The sequence below is a fragment of the Lucilia sericata genome, unplaced genomic scaffold (genome assembly GCF_015586225.1).
Source record: "Lucilia sericata isolate MDLA Ls3-8-SP2 unplaced genomic scaffold, ASM1558622v1 Contig000268F_arrow, whole genome shotgun sequence".
NCBI classification, from domain to species: Eukaryota; Metazoa; Arthropoda; class Insecta; order Diptera; family Calliphoridae; genus Lucilia; species Lucilia sericata.
In genome coordinates, this window is record NW_023994293.1 from 46,291 (window position 1) to 69,945 (window position 23,655).

At 32.8% G+C, this 23,655-nt stretch overlaps 4 protein-coding genes across 4 annotated transcripts; 2 read left to right on the forward strand and 2 right to left on the reverse strand.

Moving 5' to 3' along the window:
* Positions 1–11,055: 11,055 nt before the first annotated feature.
* Positions 11,056–11,716, reverse strand: LOC119602995 (peptidoglycan-recognition protein SC2-like). Its single transcript, XM_037954844.1, has one exon. It carries the CDS (start codon positions 11,669–11,671, stop codon positions 11,114–11,116), a length of 558 nt encoding a protein of 185 aa, XP_037810772.1. The 5' UTR covers positions 11,672–11,716; the 3' UTR covers positions 11,056–11,113.
* A 1,486-nt stretch (positions 11,717–13,202) lies between these two features.
* Positions 13,203–13,836, forward strand: LOC119602996 (peptidoglycan-recognition protein SC2-like). Its single transcript, XM_037954845.1, has one exon. The coding sequence runs from the start codon at positions 13,233–13,235 to the stop codon at positions 13,788–13,790; it is 558 nt and encodes a 185-aa protein (XP_037810773.1). The 5' UTR covers positions 13,203–13,232; the 3' UTR covers positions 13,791–13,836.
* Positions 13,837–14,866: 1,030 nt separating this feature from the next.
* On the reverse strand, positions 14,867–15,524 carry LOC119602993 (peptidoglycan-recognition protein SC2-like). Its single transcript, XM_037954842.1, has one exon. The coding sequence runs from the start codon at positions 15,482–15,484 to the stop codon at positions 14,927–14,929; it is 558 nt and encodes a 185-aa protein (XP_037810770.1). The 5' UTR covers positions 15,485–15,524; the 3' UTR covers positions 14,867–14,926.
* Positions 15,525–18,188: 2,664 nt separating this feature from the next.
* On the forward strand, positions 18,189–18,874 carry LOC119602994 (peptidoglycan-recognition protein SC2-like). Its single transcript, XM_037954843.1, has one exon. The coding sequence runs from the start codon at positions 18,240–18,242 to the stop codon at positions 18,795–18,797; it is 558 nt and encodes a 185-aa protein (XP_037810771.1). The 5' UTR covers positions 18,189–18,239; the 3' UTR covers positions 18,798–18,874.
* Positions 18,875–23,655: the final 4,781 nt, after the last annotated feature.

Below are 23,655 nucleotides of genomic sequence, written 5' to 3' on the forward strand. Positions count from 1 at the left end.
AAAGACCATTAATTTGCGTTGCGTTTAATAAATGACATATGAATGTGAAACGAAACAAAAGACAACAACAACAACCCCTCACGTAATTAAAAAAATTGAAAAAAAAAAATTATAAAAATTTATTAACATTCAGCTCTTGATTTATATCAACTTACAAGGATGTTATAGAACATGATCATAATGGTAAATGTGTTTAACGACACTCGTTTTACATTTTCAAAATTTAATTAAACAGAAATATTTTCACAAAAAAAAAAACATTGTCCCTGTCTCTGTTCAAGTACCTGATTTAAATTACAATTTAATTTTCATTTATCTCTCATTTTACATCAAGTTAAGAATTCAAGTGATTTTTGATTTTTTTTCTGTTTTAATGCAAATTAATTTGTTTAAGTATTTAAATAATCTTATTTTGTCGTGTGTTAATATTATTATAACACTTGAAATTTTTCTGCTTGATACTTTTATAATAATTGTTAAAATGAAAATACAAGGAATTATTTTGCAAGACTTTAAGTACAATTAATAAGAGTTTAATATGCATTAAGTTCACTACTGACGTATGAGTAATATTAATTATTATAAAATTTTTTGAATTTAAAACTAGAACAGAGGTAGAAAAGAACCAGAACAATACCGAATTAGAAGAAAAATTTAACAGAACTAGAAGAAAACCAGAACAGAAATAGAACAGAACTAGAATTGCACAGAACAAGAACAGTACTAGAACAGAGCTAGAACTGAACTAGAACTGAACTAGAACTACTGAACTAGAACTGAACTAGAACTGAACTAGAACTGACTAGAAACTGAACTAGAACTGAACTAGAACTGAACTAGAACTGAACTAGAACTGAACTAGAACTAGAACTGGAACTAGAACTGAACTAGAACTGAACTAGAACTGAACTAGAACTGAACTAGAACTGAACTAGAACTGAACTAGAACTGAACTAGAACTGAACTAGAACTGAACTAGAACTGAACTAGAACTGAACTAGAACTGAACTAGAACTGAACTAGAATGAACTAGACTGAACTAGAACTGAACTAGAACTGAACTAGAACTGAACTAGAACTGAACTAGAACTGAACTAGAACTGAACTAGAAACTGAACTAGAACTGAACTAGAACTGACCTAGAACTGAACTAGAACTGAACTAGAACTGAACTAGAACTGAACTAGAACTGAACTAGAACTGAACTAGAACTGAACTAGAACTGAACTAGAACTGAACTAGAACTGAACTAGAACTGAACTAGAACTGAACTAGAACTGAACTAGAACTGAACTAGAACTGAACTAGAACTGAACTAGAACTGAACTAGAACTGAACTAGAACTGAACTAGAACTGAACTAGAACTGAACTAGAACTGAACTAGAACTGAACTAGAACTGAACTAGAACTGAACTAGAACTGAACTAGAACTGAACTAGAACTGAACTAGAACTGAACTAGAACTGAACTAGAACTGAACTAGAACTGAACTAGAACTGAACTAGAACTGAACTAGAACTGAACTAGAACTGAACTAGAACTGAACTAGAACTGAACTAGAACTGAACTAGAACTGAACTAGAACTCAACTAGAACTCAACTAGAACTCAACTAGAACTCAACTAGAACTGAACTAGAACTGAACTAGAACTGAACTAGAACTGAACAAAAACTGACCTAGACCAGAACTAGAACAGAACTAGAACGGAACAGATCTATATTGTGGTCGAACTTATATTAATAAAATTATTTAAAAAATATATTTACATTCTTTAACTTGTTATTTTTATTTTGTATCCATTTATTTTATGCCTTTTAATTGCCATTTATTTTACTTATTTCTTTCTTTTATGGGTCAAAGTGTGTTTTGAATGTTGCTCCTAAATATCCATAGAGGTTGTCTTTATGGTTTTTATTACTCTACATACAATTTATTTTGAATATTTATGAAGCTATAAAGTGGAGAAAAAAGTACGAACTAAAAACATTTTTAAAGTAATTTTCTAAAAAGCCCCAACAGATCAATAAAGCAGAAATTGGAAAAAAAGAAAAACAACAACAGAAAATGTTATGGTAATCGATTAATAGAAGAAATGAAATTGAGACAAAAAATTTCATTTAGATAATGATTAAAAGTTATTATTTTTTATTTAAATTAAATTTTATTATTTTCATCAAAATTTCTATCTTAAACTAAAATTCTACTTTAACCCTGCATTTAACAATAATGCCTTTAATGCTCTTTATCTAGAAAACTTTTAAGCAGAGAAAAATATTTGAAATTATAAACATTCGAAGAAGAAAAAATCTCAATTTATCTGCATTTAAAAGTTCACTTATGTCGGAAATCACAGCATCAACATTTAACAAATGTACAACAATAGCAACAAAAGAATATAAAAAAAAGAAAAAAATATCAGGGAAAATACAAGATGTTTTAGATACAACATGCAGCAGCTACATCAACAAACATTAAAAGCAACAACAGCAGAAGCAATTTATGTTGCAACTGCAACAGCAAAAAAAAAGCAGATCAACAAACATAAGATGAGCTCATTAAACTGACAACATCATTAACATTTATAACAACATTTAAACGGAAAACTCGAGTAGTAGTTGTTGATGCTGCTAGAACTGCAACAACAACAACAAAAAAGCTTAGCATGATGGCATTGGGAAATCTTTCCTTTTCCGTCATTTTTTTCCTTTTTTCAAACATGAACATGATTTTTATATCTGAAAAAAAAACTAAAGTTATCAGTTTTTTCTGCATTAAATATTTAGAAAGCTGAAAAGTTTAAAAATCTGATAAAAACATAATGGAACTGCACTAGAACTGAACAAAAAACTGAATAAAACTAAACTAGAACAGAACTAGAATAGAACTAGAACAGAACTAGAACAGAACTAGAACAGAACTAGAACAGAACCAGAACTAGAACAGAACTAGAACAGAACCAGAACTAGAACAGAACTAGAACAGAACTAGAACAGAACTAGAACAGAACTAGAACAGAACTAGAACAGAACTAGAACGAACTAGAACAGAACTAGAACAGAACTAGAACAGAACTAGAACAGAACTAGAACAGAACTAGAACAGAACTAGAACAGAACTAGAACAGCACTAGAACAGAAACAGAACTAGAACAGAACTAGAACAGAACTAGAACAGAACTAGAACAGAACTAGAACAGAACTAGAACAGAACTAGACAGAACTAGAACAGAACTAGAACAGAACTAGAACAGAACTAGAACAGAACTAGAACAGAACTAGACAGAACTAGAACAGAACTAGAACAGAACTAGACAGAACTAGAACAGAACTAGAACAGAACTAGAACAGAACTAGAACAGAACTAGAACAGAACTAGAACAGAACTAGGAACAGAAACTAGAACAGAACTAGAACAGAACTAGAACAGAACTAGAACAGAACTAGAACAGAACTAGAACAGAACTAGAACAGAACTAGAAACAGAACTAGAACAGAACTAGAACAGAACTAGAACAGAACTAGAACAGAACTAGAACAGAACTAGAACAGAACTAGAACAGAACTAGAAACAGAACTAGAACAGAACTAGAACAGAACTAGAACAGAACTAGAACAGAACTAGAACAGAACTAGAACAGAACTAGAACAGAACTAGAACAGAACTAGAACAGAACTAGAATAGAACAGAACTAGAACAGAACTAGAACAGAACTAGAACAGAACAGAACTAGAACAGAACTAGAACAGACAGAACTAGAACAGAACTAGAACAGAACTAGAACAGAACTAGAACAGAACAAGAACAGAACTACAACAGAACTAGAACAGAACTATAATAGAACTAGAACAGAACTAGAACAGAACTATAATAGAACTATAATAGAACTAGAACAGAAACTAGAACAGAACAGACAGAACTAGAACAGAACTAGAACAGAACTAGAACAGAACTAGAACAGAAACTAGAACAGAACTAGAACAGAACTAGAACAGAACTAGAACAGAACTAGAACAGAAACTAGAACAGACACTAGAACAGAAACTAGAACAGAACTAGAACAGAACTAGAACAGAACTAGAACAGAACTAGAACAGAACTAGAACAGAACTAGAACAGAACTAGAACAGAACTAGAACAGAACTAGAACAGAACTAGAACAGAACTAGAACAGAAACTAGAACAGAACTAGAACAGAACTAGAACAGAACTAGAACAGAACTAGAACAGAACTAGAACAGAACTAGAAACAGAACTAGAACAGAACTAGAACAGAACTAGAACAGAACTAGAACAGAACTAGAACAGAACTAGAACAGAACTAGAACAGAACTAGAACAGAACTAGAACAGAACTAGAACAGAACTAGAACAGAACTAGAACAGAACTAGAACAGAACTAGAACAGAACTAGAACAGAACTAGAACAGAACTAGAACAGAACTAGAACAGAACTAGAACAGAACTAGAACAGAACTAGAACAGAACTAGAACAGAACTAGAAACAGAACTAGAACAGAACTAGAACAGAACTAGAACAGAACTAGAACAGAACTAGAACAGAACTAGAACAGAACTAGAACAGAACTAGAACAGAACTAGAACAGAACTAGAACAGAAACTAGAACAGAACTAGAACAGAACTAGAACAGAACTAGAACAGAACTAGAACAGAACTAGAACAGAACTAGAACAGAACTAGAACAGAACTAGAAACAGAACTAGAACAGAACTAGAACAGAACTAGAACAGAACTAGAACAGAACTAGAACAGAAACTAGAACAGAACTAGAACAGAACTAGAACACAGAACTAGAACAGAACTAGAACAGAACTAGAACAGAACTAGAACAGAACTAGAACAGAACTAGAACAGGACTAGAACAGGACTGAACTAGAACTAAACTAGAAACTGAACTAGAACTGAACTAGAACTGAACTAGAACTGAACTAGAACTGAACTAGAACTGAACTAGAACTGAACTAGAACTGAACTAGAACTGAACTAGAACTGAACTAGAACTGAAACTAGAACTGAACTAGAACTGAACTAGAACAGAACTAGAAGACTGAACTAGAACTGAACTAGAACTAGAACTGAACTAGAATGAACTAGAACTGAACTAGAACTGAACTAGAACTGAACTAGAACTGAACTAGAAACTGAACTAGAACTGAACTAGAACTGAACTAGAACTGAACTAGAACTGAACTAGAACGAATAGAACTGAACTAGAACTGAACTAGAACTGAACTAGAACTGAACTAGAACTGAACTAGAACTGAACTAGAACTGAACTAGAACTGAACTAGAACTGAACTAGAACTGAACTAGAACTGAACTAGAACTGAACTAGAACTGAACTAGAACTGAACTAGAACTGAACTAGAACTGAACTAGAACTGAACTAGAACTAGACTGAACTAGAACTGAACTAGAACTGAACTAGAACTGAACTAGAACTGAACTGAACTAGAACTGAACTAGAACAGAACTAAAAACTAAAAAATAAATAAATTTCTATTTAATTGGAAACAGTGTAATTATTTAATTATATTAAAAACTATATATTCTTATATTAAAGTATATTTGAAAAATTTGCATTCTTATCATTATCTTAAAGAATACATATTTATAGTCAGTAAAATATAAGTGTCATACAATATTTTCTAATCAATAGCTAAAGTGTCGCGTGACGTTTCCTTAAAGCAATACTAATTCTCATAATATTTATTACAACCATTTAGAAGTGTCGCTACTATAATATAAACGATATATTCAGTTTTGTTAACAGATATGCAACCCTACCCTTTCCTGTATCATAACAACTAGTTCCGGAACTAATTAAGTATGTTGCAGTTTCCTTTAAATCCCTCAGCCTTATTAATTTAGACAAATAACTCTATCGATAGTTTGTGTATTTAATAAATTTAATACAACAATTCTATTAATGTTTTAATCAATCCAATTATAAAAATTAATTATGTTGAGTTTTAAATTGATTAATGTTTTCATTCATTCAATGAATAATCTGTATAAACTGTAGTTATTATTTGTTTCAACTATTTCATTTATTTTCAATGTTTTATTTACAAAAAGTTCATAAATAATTAAAGTTTTTTTTTTTTTTTTAACTTAATACTTTAAATTTGCTTATACTGCCTCTAGAACCAATGACGCTTATAAAAATCAGAAAATAACAACAAATAAATAATTGTTATCTATAAATTCTAGTATTTACTCACTTCTGTTTTTTTTCTATTTGATTAATTTTTATTGTTGGCCTGATTGAAGTTTTAGTGGGTCATAAAATTTAAACAAGTGACCAGCTTTTTTTCCTTTAGCAAACTCATGTATGACGACTTTATTTCTGTTGACCCCATAAATCATGATAAAAAATAAATATAAATAAAAGTTTGTTGTTAATTTACATTCTTGTTTTTGTTGGTATTTTGTGCAAAATTTTCAAAACAAACGACTTTTTATATTGATATAAATATAAACAAATATTATGGGATATTTTTAGTTGTGACAACTGTAAATAAAGAAATAGCCATTTTTGTTTATAGATCAAAATCAAATGTATACATAAATATATCAAATATTATCTTAAATATTAAAATTTTTAGCAAATCATGTTGCTATCAATTTTGGGGGATTTTTCAAGAAAGGAAACACCTGAAGCTAGATAGCACGTTTTAAAGTGTGAGGACTAAAGGTTAATGAGGAAATTATAAACAAAACAAGAAAGTCTGTTATCATAGATTGTATGAATGTAATCTATGTCGGATATTATATACATACCTATCACTAAAATAATCATGAATGAATTTAAGATCTAGTTCCGTTCAGTTCTAGTTCAGTTCTAGTTCAGTCTAGTTCAGTTCTAGTCAGTTCTAGTTCAGTTCTAGTTCAGTTCTAGTTCAGTTCTAGTTCAGTTCTAGTTCAGTTCTAGTTCAGTTTCTAGTTCAGTTCTAGTTCAGTTTAGTTCAGTCTAGTTCAGTTCTAGTTCAGTTCTAGTTCAGTTCTAGTTCAGTTCTAGTTCAGTTCTAGTTAAGTTCATAGTTCAGTTCTAGTTCAGTTCTAGTTCAGTTCTAGTTCAGTTCTAGTTCAGTTCTAGTTCAGTTTCTAGTTCAGTTCTAGTTCAGTTCTAGTTCAGTTCTAGTTCAGTTCTAGTTCAGTTCTAGTTCAGTTCAGTTCAGTTCTAGTTCAGTTCTAGTTCAGTTCTAGTTCAGTTCTAGTTCAGTTCTAGTTCAGTTCTAGTTCAGTTCTAGTTCAGTTCTAGTTCAGTTCTAGTTCAGTTCTAGTTCAGTTCTAGTTCAGTTCTAGTTCAGTTCTAGTTCAGTTCTAGTTCAGTTTCTAGTTCTAGTTCTAGTTCAGTTCTAGTTCAGTTCTAGTTCAGTTCTAGTTCAGTTCTAGTTCAGTTCTAGTTCAGTTCTAGTTCAGTTCTAGTTCAGTTCTAGTTCAGCTTCTAGTTCAGTTCTAGTTCAGTTCTAGTTCAGTTCTAGTTCAGTTCTAGTTCAGTTCTAGTTCAGTTCTAGTTCAGTTCTAGTTCAGTTCTAGTTCAGTTCTAGTTCAGTTCTAGTTCAGTCTAGTTCAGTTCTAGTTCAGTTCTAGTTCAGTTGTAGTTCAGTTGTAGTTCAGTTCTAGTTCAGTTCTAGTTCAGTTCTAGTTCAGTTGTAGTTCAGTTGTAGTTCAGTTCTAGTTCAGTTCTAGTTCAGTTCTAGTTCAGTTCTAGTTCAGTCTAGTTCAGTTTCTAGTTCAGTTCTAGTTCAGTTCTAGTTCAGTTCTAGTTCAGTTCTAGTTCAGTTCTAGTTCAGTTCTAGTTCAGTTCTAGTTCAGTTCTAGTTCAGTTCTAGTTCAGTTCTAGTTCAGTTCAGTTCAGTTAGTTCAGTTTCTAGTTCAGTTCTCGTTCAGTTCTCGTTCAGTTCTAGTTCAGTTCTAGTTCAGTTCTACTGCAGTTCTAGTTCAGATCAAGTTCAGTTAGTTCAGTCTAGTCTGCAGTTCATGGGTAATGATAATATTACGTTTAAAAATTCCCTTCTTTAAGTCCTCTTTGTAAATCTACTTCACAATCGTATTACAATTGCACGAGTTTTTTCTTCGTCAAAAATGAATATTCCGAATTATAATTTTTATGCAACATAAAACTTTAAATGATTGTAAAATTAACATCAATCTGTCATTATACATGTAAGTATTTCTTTCGTTAGCAGCAAAAGTAGCTTTATGTCACATTTTTTTCGGTTGTCATCAGATTTTCTTTTTTTTTGGGGAGTTTCAAGTGAAATTTCTTATTTTTGTATCGCTGTTGCAAGTAGTAGTTTTTGTTAACTGCTTTGGTTATTGGAGTTTGTGTTTCAAGAACAACTACTAAAACAACTACTTATTCTAGGTACTTGTGTCACTACATTTGCCACCACTACAATCTACTTTACAATCGGGGACAGTTCGGGGGGAAAACTCAAGAACCATTAAATATCACACCATGTAACAAGACAAGGACTCAATGACTGTTTGACTGACATTGCAATGCACATCAATGAAATCAGCAGTGATGGTTCGTGGAGCACTAGTGGTGATGCTGGTGGTTGGTGTCAGTGGCAGTGGCGGCTTTAGTAACAGCAGCATCGACAACAACAACTTCAACAGCACCATCATCACATTAAAGTGAAGTGAAGAGGAACGTGAGTTGGTTACGTGATCGGAAATTAAATATTTTTTTTGTCTTTGTATTTAGCACAGTTTTTTCATCTTCTTCTCTACTTCCTTTTTTGACATTCAACCCCCTTCTGTTCAAAGCCCGTATTATTAGATAAAGATTGAAAAGGAAAAAAAATGTAAACAATTTTACAAACCAGCCCGGAGTTGGGGTTTTCAAACAGCAGTAGCTGTAAGATGGTGTTTGGCATTTTGTATTAAATTTATAAAAATATTCGATATGACGGCAGTGGTTGGTACATTTACATTGAACTGGTAAAGACAACAAATTAAGTTTGTTAAAAAAGGAAAAAGCAGTAAAGGAAATTACAAATGTCCTACGATTGGCATGCAAATGAGGGCCAACATTGAACAGGCCATAAAAAAGTTGTAGGTTCTTTTTTATCGTTAAAGTAAAGAAATAAAATATTTATGATTATAGATTTTTTTGCAAATAAAAACAACAAACTGGAATAAAATCACAATAAAAATAACGCGAAGTTCTAAAATTTAACTAGAACTGAACTGAACTGAACTGAACCAGAATTGAACTGAACTAGAACTGAACTAGAACTGAACTAGAACTGAACTAGAACTGACTACTGAACTAGAACTGAACTAGAACTGAACTAGAACTGAACTAGAACTGAACTAGAACTGAACTAGAACTGAACTAGAACTGAACTAGAACTGAACTAGAACTGAACTAGAACTGAACTAGAACTGAACTAGAACTGAACTAGAACTGAACTAGAACTGAACTAGAACTGAACTAGACTGAACTAGAACTGACTAGAACTGAACTAGAACTGAACTAGAAACTGAACTAGAACTGAACTAGAACTGAACTAGAACTGAACTAGAACTGGAACTAGAACTGAACTAGAACTGAACTAGAACTTACTAGAACTGAACTAGAACTGAACTAGAACTGAACTAGAACTGAACTAGAACTGGACTAGAACTGAACTAGAACTGAACGACTAGAACGAACTAGAACTGAACTAGAACTGAACTAGAACTGAACTAGAACTGACCTAGAACTGAACTAGAACTGAACTAGAACTGAACTAGAACTGAACTAGAACTGAACTGAACTAGAACTGAACTAGAACTGAACTAGAACTGAACTAGAACTGAACTAGAACTGAACTAGAACTGAACTAGAACTGAACTAGAACTGAACTAGAACTGAACTAGAACTGAACTAGAACTGAACTAGAACTGAACTAGAACTGAACTAGAACTGAACTAGAACTGAACTAGAACTGAACTAGAACTGAACTAGAACTGAACTAGAACTGAACTAGAACTGAACTAGAACTGAACTGAACTAGAACTGAACTAGAACTGAACTAGAACTGAACTAGAACTGAACTAGAACTGAACTAGAACTGAACTAGAACTGAACTAGAACTGAACTAGAACTGAACTAGAACTGAACTAGAACTGAACTAGAACTGAACTAGAACTGAACTAGAACTGAACTAGAACTGAACTAGAACTGAACTAGAACTGAACTAGAACTGAACTAGAACTGAACTAGAACTGAACTAGAACTGAACTAGAACTGAAATAGAACTGAACTAGACCTGAACTAGAAACTGAACTAGAACTGAACTAGAACTGAACTAGAACTGAACTAGAACTGAACTAGAACTAAACTAGAACTGAACTAGAACTGAACTACAACTTAGCTACAACTGAACTACAACTTAACTACAACTTAACTACAACTGAACTGCAATTGACTACAACTGAACTAGAACTGTAAATTTTCTTGTTTGAACTAACTATTTAGTTCTACAACTAAACTAGTTCTTCTTGAGGTTAAAGTTTATTTCAATATATTTTTAAAAAATCACTGACATATTTACTACAACTTTATTATTATTTTATATATATTTTAAATTACCATCATTATTGCGTTATAACATAAACAACAAACATAAATTGAAAAGTTTTTCAAAATGTATTTTTTATTTAACTCTTATCCACCACACGTTTCAATTGATAGATAAAGTTTTTTTTATGAGGAAGTCATAAAGCTATTCAATGAACAAACTTTCTCCATATTATCCAGATTACAGCTGAGGAAAATGAAAACAAAAACACAACTCAAACATATACGGAATTAATCTCGTATTTGCACTTATTCGGTTATACATTCACCCATCATTTGTAATGTTTTTTTTCAGAATATGTAATATGTTTTATATGAATTTAAATAAGACAAATTTAGAGGATCGAGATTGATTGTCGAATTTTCACGAAGATTCTAGAACTCAAGAATTTATGGCAAAATTTTTTGTAAATAAAAATTTAATTATTTAATAAACATTTAAAACAACTTTAATTTCAATATAAACGTTTTCTTTATTTCATTTCAATTAACACAATTTGCCATTGACAACTTAAGCCTTCCAGTTAGACCATTTCTTGATTTCATTATACAAATTGGTGCCAGGGCATTCAGTAGAACCGACTTGACGATGACCATACAAAATATAACCCGACTTAATTTGACCACGAGCAACAGCATCAGACAACAAACTCTTAGCAGCAGAAATTTGAGCAGCAGTGGGTTTATCATTGTTGTAGTTACCCATGAAGGAAATGCCAATCGATTTAGAGTTCCAGTTAGTGGCATGAGCACCCAAAACATTCCAGCCACGACCCTCGTAAACATTACCATCACCACCGATCAAGAAGTTATAACCAATATCAGCCCAACCCAAAGTCTTTTGATGATAACTTTGAATATTTCTCATTTGCTGCATGCAGCTGGCCTTGGTGGAACAGTAGGCTCCAGCGGTATGATGAATAACAGCATAAGACAAACCATTGGCCAAGGAGGTTTTGCTGGTAGCAGCAGCACCGCCCCATTCGGACTTGGAAATGATGTTAACAGCACAAACGGCTTGGGCACATACAAGTACCGCCAATACACCGACTAAAGTTTTGGAAAACATTTTCTTATTTCTCTTACTTATTAAGTATATAACACACTTTGTAATGATTATTTTGTGAAAACCTGCACCAGTTTATATAGTTAAACAAATGTCTAGTATTCGAGCAGATAATTATCAAAAACAATTTAAAATTTATTATTGTTATTGATAGATTTAGTAAAATTACTAATAGTCCCCGAGTGATTTACAATAAAGCAATCTCAAATTGCACTCTACCTTTGTAATAAAAAGTAATAAATTATGTTAATGAAGTAGTGATTACTTCTGCAGTTACGAAATCGAAATTTATCAGTTTGAAGACAAAGCTTTTTTATAGGTCCACAAGTTTTGGTGAAATCAAACCATTACTAGAGTAGACTCTATAGTCTAGACTATAGAGTAGACTATAGTCTGGACTATAGAGTAGACTATAGTCTGGACTATAGAGTAGACTATAGTCTGGACTATAGAGTAGACTATAGTCTGGACTATAGAGTAGACTATAGTCTGGACTATAGAGTAGACTATAGTCTGGACTATAGAGTAGACTATAGTCTGGACTATAGAGTAGACTATAGTCTGGACTACAGAGTAGACTATAGTCTGGACTATAGAGTAGAATGTAGTCTGGACTATAGAGTAGACTATAGTCTGGACTATAGTCTGGACTATAGAGTAGACAATAGTCTAGACTATTGTCGGGACTATGGAGTACACTATTGTCTGGACTATAAAGTAGTCTGGATTATAAAGTAGACTATAGTCTGGACTATATAGTAGACTACAGTCTGGACTATAGAGTAGACTATAGTCTGGACTATAGAGTAAACTATAGTCTGGACTATAGAGTAGACTATATTCGGGACTATAGAGTAGACTATATTCGGGACTATAGAGTAGACTATATTCGAGACTATAGTCTGGACTATAGAGTAGACGATAGTCTGGACTATAGAGTAGACTATAGTCTGGACTATATAGTAGACTGTAGTCTGGACTATAGAGTAGACTATATTCGGGACTATAGAGTAGACTATATTCGGGACTATAGAGTAGACTATATTTGGGACTATAAAGTAGACTATAGTCGGGACTATAGAGTAGACTATAGTAGTAGACTATAGTATGTAATATAGAGTAGACTATAGTAGTAGACCAGACTATAGTCTGTACTATAGAGTAGACTATAGTCTGGACTATAGAGTAGACTATAGTCTGGACTACAGAGTAGACTATGGTCTGGACTACAGAGTAGACTATGGTCTGGACTACAGAGTAGACTATGGTCTTCACTGTATAGTAGACTATGGTCTGACGACATTACTTTTGTTTTAAATATAAACTAAGTATAAATTAATATATTAAACAAAATATTTTAAAACAACATCGACAGCATACATATTAGAGCATAAATTTAAAACATAGAAAACATAAATAATCGTTTAGAAACCTTATCAGTTTCGAAATGAAATTTTCATTCTTATCACGAACAACACCCTCAACTTTCTCTCAGTATATAAACTCTGCTCAACATAAAACTAAACACTAGTTCTTCTAAATACTCAAAAAAAAAATACTGACAATGATATCTAAAACTTTATTCACACTCTTGGTTGTGCTGTCGTGCGCCCAGTCCATTTTTGGCCTCACCATTATCACCAAATCGCAATGGGGTGGTGCTCCTGCTACCAGCAAAACCTCCTTGGCTAATGGTTTGTCTTATGCTGTTATTCACCATACCGCTGGAGCCTACTGTTCCACCAAGGCCAGCTGTATTCAACAAATGAAAAATATCCAAAGTTATCATCAAAAAACTTTGGGATGGGCTGATATTGGTTATAACTTCTTGATCGGTGGTGATGGTAATGTTTATGAGGGTCGTGGCTGGAATGTTATGGGTGCTCATGCCACCAACTGGAACTCTAAATCGATTGGTATCTCCTTCATGGGCAACTATAATAATGATAAACCTACTGCTGCTCAAATTTCGGCTGCTAAGAGCTTGCTGTCTGCTGCTGTTGCTCGTGGTCAAATTAAGTCGGGTTATATTTTGTATGGTCATCGTCAGGTGGGTTCTACTGAGTGCCCTGGCAATAATTTGTATAATGAAATTAAGAAATGGTCTAACTGGAAGGCTTAAGTTGTTATAATTTATTTAAATGAAATAAAGAAAACTTATATAGAAATGGATTCGTTTTTAATCGTTTTTTTCTGAAATCGAGAGCTATCGAAAACTATATTACCTAAGCTACGGTTCGGTCTATAGTCGAGACTATTTCAAGTTTATAGTCTATAATATAGTCCAGACTATAGTATAGACTATAGTCCAGACTGTAGTATAGACTATAGTCCAGACTATAGTATAGACTATAGTCCAGACTATAGTATAGACTATAGTCCAGACTATAGTATAGACTATAGTCCAGACTATAGTTTATAATATAATCCAGACTATAGTCTATAATATTAACCAGACTATAGTCCAGACTATAATTTATACTTTAGTCTATACTACAGTCCAGACTATAGTCTATACTATAGACCAGACTATAGTATAGACTATAATCTGGACTATGGTATAAACTATAATGTGGACTATGGTATAGCATATAGTCTGGAATATGATATAAACTATATGGTATAGACTATAGTCTGGACTATGGTATAGACTATAGTATAGACTGGACTATTGTCCACACTATAATCTGTAATATATTATAAATTCCAGACTATAGTCTATACTATAGTCCAGACTATAGTCTATACTAAAGTCTAGATTATAGTCTATACTAAAGTCCAGACTATAGTCTACACTAAAGTCCAGACTATAGTCTATAATAAAGTCCAGACTATAGTTCATACTACAGTCAAGACTATAGTTCATACTATAGTCAAGACTATAGTTCATACTATAGTCAAGACTATATTTCATACTATAGTCAAGACTATAGTTCATACTATAGTCCAGACTATAGTCTATACTATAGTGCAGACTATAGTCTTTACTATAGTCCAGACTATAGTCTATACTATAGTCCAGACTATAGTCCAGACTACAGTATATTCAATAGTTCATACTAGAGTGTATTCTGCACTACATAATATAGCTGAGTTTAATGTCTAGTCTATAGTTAAGACTCTATTATAGAGTGCAGACGAGTTTATCAGTTTTTGACTATAAAGCTACAAGGAGGGGTCTTGACATTGAAACTAGTGTTTTTTTTTAATTATGCATTTATTATTATTTATTTTTCATTCAATTAATTCTCCTCAGACTTAAGCCTTCCAGTTAGACCATTTCTTGATTTCGTTATACAAGTTATTGCCAGGACAATCAGTAGAACCGACTTGACGATGACCATACAAAATATAACCCGACTTAATTTGACCACGAGAAACAGCAGCAGCCAACAAATTCTTAGCAGCGGTAATTTGAGCAGCAGTAGGTTTATCCTTATGATAATTGCCCATGAAGGAGATACCAATAGATTTCGAGTTCCAGTTGGAGGCATGAGCACCCAAGACATTCCAGCCACGACCCTCATAAATATTACCATCACCACCGATCAAGAAGTTATAACCAATATCAGCCCAACCCAAAGTTTTTTGATGATAATGTTGGATATTACGCATTTGTTGCATACAGCTGGCCTTGGTGGAGCAGTAGGCACCCTCGGTGTGATGTATAACAGCATAAGACAAACCATTAGCCAATGAAGTCTTGCTGGTAGCAGGAGCACCACCCCATTCCGATTTCGAGATGATGGTTATGCCCATAACATTATGGGCACAAATGAGTATAGCCAAAAGGCCGAATAAAGTTTGGGATACCATTGTTTTGGAAGTAACAATTACTGTTGGTTAAGTGGTCAAATCAGTTTGTTTATATAGTCGAATTTAGTACTTGACCTGATAAGATTTCTAAAGATATTTTTCCAAAGATAAGTATTTCTATAAAAAGGCGCATTATATCAAAACAATCTAAAAATATCTATAAAGTGGAATTGTTTTGCTACTTAAGTGCATTTTAAGTGAATTTATGAATAATAAACAAATCAAAGAAATTTCTTTTAGACAGTTTACTATAATGGAAGGCTTATGCCTTAATTAACCCTTAAATGGAACTGTAATATGTGAAACTGTTTTGGGGATAGTTTAAAAAAATTGTAAATAAATATGGGGGATTTTTAAATATTTACAATAAGAAAACCTGTTTGTTGTTCTGTTTAAGTTGTCATAGATCTCTTTAAGCTCTATTGACTCATTTCATCTTAAAAAATACCCCTTAGTTAGGGTGACAATGTCAACTGATTATATGAATGAAAAAATATGTTGTGATTCACTTTATGACGTAAAATTTTGTTAACATTTCATTACAGAAATGAAGGGGATATATAAAATTTGTTAAATGATATGTAACATAAGTCAATTTTTAGTCTAGTCTATAGTCTAGTCTATAGTCTAGTCTATAGTCTAGTCTATAGTCTAGTCTATAGTCTAGTCTATAGTCCAGTCTAGTCTAGTCTAGTCTAGTCTAGTCTAGTCTATAGTCTAGTCTATAGTCTAGTCTATAGTCTAGTCTATAGTCTAGTCTATAGTCTAGTCTATAGTCTAGTCTATAGTCTAGTCTATAGTCTAGTCTATAGTCTAGTCTATAGTCTAGTCTATAGTCTAGTCTATAGTCTAGTCTAGTCTAGTCTATAGTCTAGTCTATAGTCTAGTCTATAGTCTAGTCTATAGTCTAGTCTATAGTCTAGTCTATAGTCTAGTCTATAGTCTAGTCTATAGTCTAGTCTATAGTCTAGTCTATAGTCTAGTCTATAGTCTAGTCTATAGTCTAGTCTATAGTCTAGTCTATAGTCTAGTCTATAGTCTAGTCTATAGTCTAGTCTATAGTCTAGTCTATAGTCTAGTCTATAGTCTAGTCTATAGTCTAGTCTATAGTCTAGTCTATAGTCTAGTCTATAGTCTAGTCTATAGTCTAGTCTATAGTCTAGTCTATAGTCTAGTCTATAGTCTAGTCTATAGTCTAGTCTATAGTCTAGTCTATAGTCTAGTCTATAGTCTAGTCTATAGTCTAGTCTATAGTCTAGTCTATAGTCTAGTCTATAGTCTAGTCTATAGTCTAGTCTATAGTCTAGTCTATAGTCTAGTCTATAGTCTAGTCTATAGTCTAGTCTAGTCTAGTCTAGTCTATAGTCTAGTCTATAGTCTAGTCTATAGTCTAGTCTATAGTCTAGTCTATAGTCTAGTCTATAGTCTAGTCTATAGTCTAGTCTAGTCTATAGTCTAGTCTAGTCTATAGTCTAGTCTATAGTCTAGTCTATAGTCTAGTCTATAGTCTAGTCTATAGTCTAGTCTATAGTCTAGTCTATAGTCTAGTCTATAGTCTAGTCTATAGTCTAGTCTATAGTCTAGTCTATAGTCTAGTCTATAGTCTAGTCTATAGTCTAGTCTATAGTCTAGTCTATAGTCTAGTCTATATCTAGTCTATAGTCTAGTCTATAGTCTAGTCTATAGTCTAGTCTATAGTCTAGTCTATAGTCTAGTCTATAGACTAGTCTATAGTCTAGTCTATAGTCTAGTCTATAGTCTAGTCTAGTCTATAGTCTAGTCTAGTCTATAGTCTAGTCTATAGTCTAGTCTATAGTCTAGTCTATAGTCTAGTCTATAGTCTAGTCTATAGTCTAGTCTATAGTCTAGTCTATAGTCTAGTCTATAGTCTAGTCTATAGTCTAGTCTATAGTCTAGTCTATAGTCTAGTCTATAGTCTAGTCTATAGTCTAGTCTATAGTCTAGTCTATAGTCTAGTCTATAGTCTAGTCTATAGTCTAGTCTATAGTCTAGTCTATAGTCTAGTCTATAGTCTAGTCTATAGTCTAGTCTATAGTCTAGTCTATAGTCTAGTCTATAGTCTAGTCTATAGTCTAGTCTATAGTCTAGTCTATAGTCTAGTCTATAGTCTAGTCTATAGTCTAGTCTATAGTCTAGTCTATAGTACTATAGTCTAGTCTATAGTCTAGTCTATAGTCTAGTCTATAGTCTAGTCTATAGTCTAGTCTATAGTCTAGTCTATCGTCTAGTCTATAGTCTAGTCTATAGTCTAGTCTATAGTCTAGTCTATAGTCTAGTCTATAGTCTAGTCTATAGTCTAGTCTATAGTCAAGATCGAAGGGGTGTACAAAATTCCCCATAACCGTTAAGAGGACTCATAATTAATTTCTTTAAATATTTTCTGCACCACTCGTCCATTCATTTCTTGTACTTTTATTTTACGCGTAAATACACATATTTACTAATAGGTACTTCACACATGACATTAAAATTTATTGACCCTCTTATGGACTCATATCGCTTAAAATTTTAATTTATTTCGAATATTAACAAGTCTAGTTGTTGTGTTTTGCATTGATTTAAATTTTATTACACTCGAACAACAACAATTTAGCACTTCGCCTATGAAAATCACACGCTACTTATTGTTCTTATCAGTCGACAGCCATAATAATCTAAAACCAAAAAAAATCACTATAAAAGTATCGGGGAATCGCCAGAAAATTATTAGTTTTCTTTAAACTTTCTCTACAATATGTTGTCCAAAGTATTAGTCGGTCTTTTGGCCGTTTTGGTGTGTGCTCATGCCGTTTGTGGTGTTACCATAATTTCCAAATCTGAGTGGGGTGGTGCACCTGCTACCAGCAAGACCTCTTTGGCTAATGGTTTGTCTTATGCTGTTATTCATCATACTGCCGGTGCTTACTGCTCCACCAAGGCCAGTTGCATGCAACAAATGAGAAATATCCAAAGTTATCACCAAAAGACTTTGGGTTGGGCTGATATTGGTTATAACTTCTTGATTGGTGGTGATGGCAATATCTATGAGGGTCGTGGCTGGAATGTTATGGGTGCTCATGCCACCAACTGGAACTCTAAGTCTATTGGCATTTCCTTCATGGGTAACTACAACAATGATAAACCCACTGCTGCTCAAATCTCCGCTGCTAAGAACTTGTTGGCTGCTGCCGTTTCTCGTGGTCAAATTAAGTCGGGTTATATTTTGTATGGTCATCGTCAAGTCGGTTCTACTGAGTGCCCTGGCAATAACTTGTATAACGAAATCAAGAAATGGTCTAACTGGAAGGCTTAAACTGAGGGTTACTAAAGAGTATTTAAAAAATAAAATTTCAATAAAAGTATTATAGATTTACAGAAATTATTTAAAAATCGTTGGTTTTATTTATTTTAGTTCAGTTCAGTTCTAGTTCAGTTCTAGTTCAGTTCTAGTTCAGTTCTAGTTCAGTTCTAGTTCAGTTCTAGTTCAGTTCTAGTTCAGTTCTAGTTCAGTTCTAGTTCAGTTCTAGTAGGTTCAGTTCTAGTTCAGTTCTAGTTCAGTTTTCTAGTTCAGTTCTAGTTCAGTTCTAGTTCAGTTAGTTCTAGTTTTTCTAGTTAGTTCTAGTTCAGTTCTAGTTCAGTTCTAGTTCAGTTCTAGTTCATTCTAGTTCAGTTCTAGTTCAGTCTAGTTCAGTTTCTAGTTCAGTTCTAGTTCAGTTCTAGTTCAGTTCTAGTTCAGTTCTAGTTCAGTTCAGCTAGTTCAGTTCTAGTTCAGTTCTAGTTCAGTTCTAGTTCAGTTCTAGTTCAGTTCTAGTTCAGTTCTAGTTCAGTTCTAGTTCAGTTCTAGTTCAGTTCTAGTTCAGTTCTAGTTCAGTTCTAGTTCAGTTCTAGTTCAGTTCTAGTTCAGTTCTAGTTCAGTTCTAGTTCAGTTCTAGTTCAGTTCTAGTTCAGTTCTAGTTCAGTTCTAGTTCAGTTCTAGTTCAGTTCTAGTTCAGTTCTAGTTCAGTTCTAGTTCAGTTCTAGTTCAGTTCTAGTTCAGTTCTAGTTCAGTTCTAGTTCAGTTCTAGTTCAGTTCTAGTTCAGTTCTAGTTCAGTTCTAGTTCATTCTAGTTCAGTTCTAGTTCAGTTCTAGTTCAGTTCTAGTTCAGTTCTAGTTCAGTTCTAGTTCAGTTCTAGTTCAGTTCTAGTTCAGTTCTAGTTCAGTTCTAGTTCAGTTCTAGTTCAGTTCTAGTTCAGTTCTAGTTCAGTTCTAGTTCAGTTCTAGTTCAGTTCTAGTTCAGTTCTAGTTCAGTTCTAGTTCAGTTCTAGTTCAGTTCTAGTTCAGTTCTAGTTCAGTTCTAGTTCAGTTCTAGTTCAGTTCTAGTTCAGTTCTAGTTCAGTTCTAGTTCAGTTCTAGTTTAGTTCTAGTTCAGTTCTAGTTCAGTTCTGGTTTAGTTCTAGTTCAGTTCTAGTTCAGTTCTAGTTCAGTTCTAGTTCAGTTCTAGTTCAGTTCTAGTTCAGTTCGAGTTCAGTTCTAGTTCAGTTCTAGTTCAGTTCTAGTTCAGTTCTAGTTCAGTTCTAGTTCAGTTCTAGTTCAGTTCTAGTTCAGTTCTAGTTCAGTTCTAGTTCAGTTCTAGTTCAGTTCTAATTCAGTTCTAGTTCAGTTCTAGTTTAGTTCTAGTTCAGTTCTAGTTCAGTTCTGGTTTAGTTCTAGTTCAGTTCTAGTTCAGTTCTAGTTCAGTTCTAGTTCAGTTCTAGTTCAGTTCTAGTTCAGTTCTAGTTCAGTTCTAGTTCAGTTCTAGTTCAGTTCTAGTTCAGTTCTAGTTCAGTTCTAGTTTAGTTCTAGTTTAGTTCTAGTTCAGTTCTAGTTCAGTTCTAGTTCAGTTCTAGTTCAGTTCTAGTTCAGTTCTAGTTCAGTTCTAGTTCAGTTCTAGTTCAGTTCTAGTTCACTTTTATTTCAGTTCATCTACTTTTGGGAGGCTGTGTACAAATTATTTATTTAATAATGGGAATTTACCATCAGCTGGAATCATATTTTCTCAAAAAACTATCATCCCTTTTGAAACCATAAGGAAAAAGTCCCAAAACTGTGGTATTTTGCGTCAGCTATTTAATAAAGACTTAAACCATTGAGTACTTTAGTACCTTTGCATTTATAGCATTGTAGTAAGTGATATAATTTGACAAAAACATAGAATGTACCATAAAAGTTATAAATTGTAGCAACTGCTTGGTTACATAATTTTTAGCAGAGTTTACAACCTTAGCTAAGTTATTGCAATTAAAGTACCAAAGTTTTGAAGTAACTAAAAATATACCATACGCAGTATTATAGAATACATTAGAATTATAAATAAAATTTACCTAATTATTTGTTGCTATAAGAGATAGAAGTTAGTCAAGTTCAATACCCAATTTTGTAAATTCTAGTTAGGGCCGCTGTGTGTAAGGTGTTTGTAAAAAATTTTAAATTCAGGAAAAACAAATACTTTTTTTATTTTGACAGTTTTAGAGAAATTTAAAAAACTAATATTTAAATCAGTTAAAAAATTGTTTAAAAAGTTGGTAAAATAGTATATAAAGAGAGAAAAATGGTCACTTACTTGTTATTATTAATTATTTCCAGTTCCGGTTAGATTTAATATATTTTTTATATATATTATTTATTTTAGATAATTTACTTTTTTATATATTTTTTTCTAATTTTCTTTTTTATTTTATTTTTTATGCCTTTTTATATGATTTTTTTATTTTTATTTATATTTTGATATATTTTTTTATTTTATTCCCTAAAATCACACTTCAAAAAACACATTTTTAGGGATTTAATTATATTCCCTTTTATATATCATGCTATTTAGCTTTAAATACTAGCATTGCCTAAAAGCACTCTACTATAAAACACTTTTTATTTCACTCTTCTTCTTTTTAACACTTTTTCTATTATAACAGAACTAAAGCAAACACACACACACACTCACACCTTCGCATTAATATAAACGTAAACAAAACGAACGGGACGCTTAGAAAAAAAAAATATGAAGAAAATTTAGCAAATTTTTAACAACTTTACACTAAATTTTCTTACATTTACACAAAACATTTCAACAAAATTTTTACACACAAATATTAAACAACACTTGTACAACATTTTTATGCAAAAATATTTTAAGTTTCTTTAATATTTCCCGAAAAAAAATTAAAATTTTCTAAGACACTTCCACTAGACAACCGAACCGTATGAAATTTGCGCGTAAACTGAATTTTGCAATGAAAAGGAATGGAATTATTAAGAGTGAAAAAAAGAGTAAAAGCTTTTTGCGAGAAACAACTTAAGAAACTGTCAAAGCCGTAAAAGCAGTAAGAGCAAGTAAATGTTGTAGTTGATTTGCGCAAATAACTTAATAAAAGTTTTAAGAGAGAGAGAGCACTGGGCACATTGAAGAAATCTTTATTTTTATGTAACTTCTAAATTTGTGGTCCGATTTCTTTGAAATTTGAAATATTAATAGAGGACAAGTTGGACTTATGATATTTACTATTTGGGAGCATACATTTTACATACAAGCCTAGCTACAGTGGGCCAAAGTTAATCAACTTTAATGTGAGAAACTTTGCAAGGACAACAATAGGGATAAACTTTTTAATAGTTAGGTCTAGTTTTTGTTCTGTTCAAATTCTAAATTCCAATTCAAGTTGTAGTACAGTTCTGTTGTAGTTCAGTTCTACTTTTGTTCTAGTTCAGTTCTAGTCTAGTTCAACCTTAGTTCCGGATCGGTTCTAGTTCCGTTCTGGTTCCACTTCTGTTCTGTTCTGGTTCTGTTCTAGTTCTGTTCTAGTTCTGTTCTAGTTCTGTTCTAGTTCTGTTCTAGTTCTGTTCTAGTTCTGTTCTAGTTATGTTCTAGTTCTGTTCTAGTTCTGTTCTAGTTCTGTTCTAGTTCTGTTCTAGTTCTGTTCTAGATCTGTTCTAGTTCTGTTCTAGTTCTGTTCCAGTTCTGTTGTAGTTCTGTTCTAGTTCTGTTCTAGTTCTGTTCTAGTTCTGTTCTAGTTCTGTTCTAGTTCTGTTCTAGTTCTGTTCTAGTTCTGTTCTAGTTCTGTTCTAGTTCTGTTCAAGTTCTGTTCTAGTTCTGTTCTAGTTCTGTTCTAGTTCTGTTTTAGTTCAGTTCTAGTTCAGTTCTAGTTCTGTTCTAGTTCTGTTCTAGTTCTGTTCTAGTTCTGTTCTAGTTCTGTTCTAGTTCTGTTCTAGTTCAGTTCTAGTTCTGTTCTAGTTCTGTTCTAGTTCTGTTCTAGTTCTGTTCTAGTTCTGTTCTAGTTCTGTTCTAGTTCTAGTTCTGTTCTAGTTCTATTCTAGTTCTGTTCTAGTTCTGTTCTAGTTCTGTTCTAGTTCTATTCTAGTTCTGTTCTAGTTCTGTTCTAGTTCAGTTCTAGTTCTGTTCTAGTTCAGTTCTAGTTCTGTTCTAGTTCTGTTCTAGTTATGTTCTAGTTCTAGTTCTGTTCTAGTTCTGTTCAAGTTCTATTCTAGTTCTGTTCTAGTTCTGTTCAAGTTCTGTTCTAGTTCCGTTCTAGTTCAGTTCTAGTTCAGTTCTAATTCAGTTCTAGTTAAGTTTTATTTAGTTCTAGTTCAGTTCCAGTTGAGTTTTAGTTCAGTTTTAGTTCAGTTCTAGTTCAGTACTAGTTCAGTTCTAGTTCTGCTCAGGTTTAGTTCTAGTTCAGTTCTAGTTCAGTTCTAGTTCAATTCTAGTTCAGTTCTAGTTCAGTTCTAGTTCATTTCTAGTTCAGTTCTAGTTCAGTTCTAGTTTAGTTCTAGTTCAGTTCTAGTTCAGTTCTAGTTCAGTTCTAGTTCAGTTCTAGTTCAGTTCTAGTTCAGTTCTAGTTCAGTTCCAGTTCAGTTCTAGTTCAGTTCTAGTTCAGTTCTAGTTCAGTGCTAGTTCAGTTCTAGTTCAGTTCTAGTTCAGTTCTAGTTCAGTTCTAGTTCAGTTCTAGTTCAGTTCTAATTCAGTTCTGGTTCATTTCTAGTTATGTTCTAGTTCAGTTCTAGTTCAGTTCTAGTTCAGTTCTAGTTCAGTTCTAGTTCAATTATAGTTCTAGTTCGGTTTTAGTTCAGTTCTACTTCAGTTCTACCTCAGTTCTACTTCAGTTCTATTTCAGTTCTACTTCAGTTCTACTTCAGTTCTAATTCATTTTTAGTTCAGTTC

Bases quoted from the DNA above. Each gene is read 5' to 3' on its own strand.
- LOC119602995 (XM_037954844.1), bottom strand. From the start codon at position 11,671: ATGTTTTCCAAAACTTTAGTCGGTGTATTGGCGGTACTTGTATGTGCC.
- LOC119602994 (XM_037954843.1), top strand. From the start codon at position 18,240: ATGTTGTCCAAAGTATTAGTCGGTCTTTTGGCCGTTTTGGTGTGTGCT.
- LOC119602993 (XM_037954842.1), bottom strand. From the start codon at position 15,484: ATGGTATCCCAAACTTTATTCGGCCTTTTGGCTATACTCATTTGTGCC.
- LOC119602996 (XM_037954845.1), top strand. From the start codon at position 13,233: ATGATATCTAAAACTTTATTCACACTCTTGGTTGTGCTGTCGTGCGCC.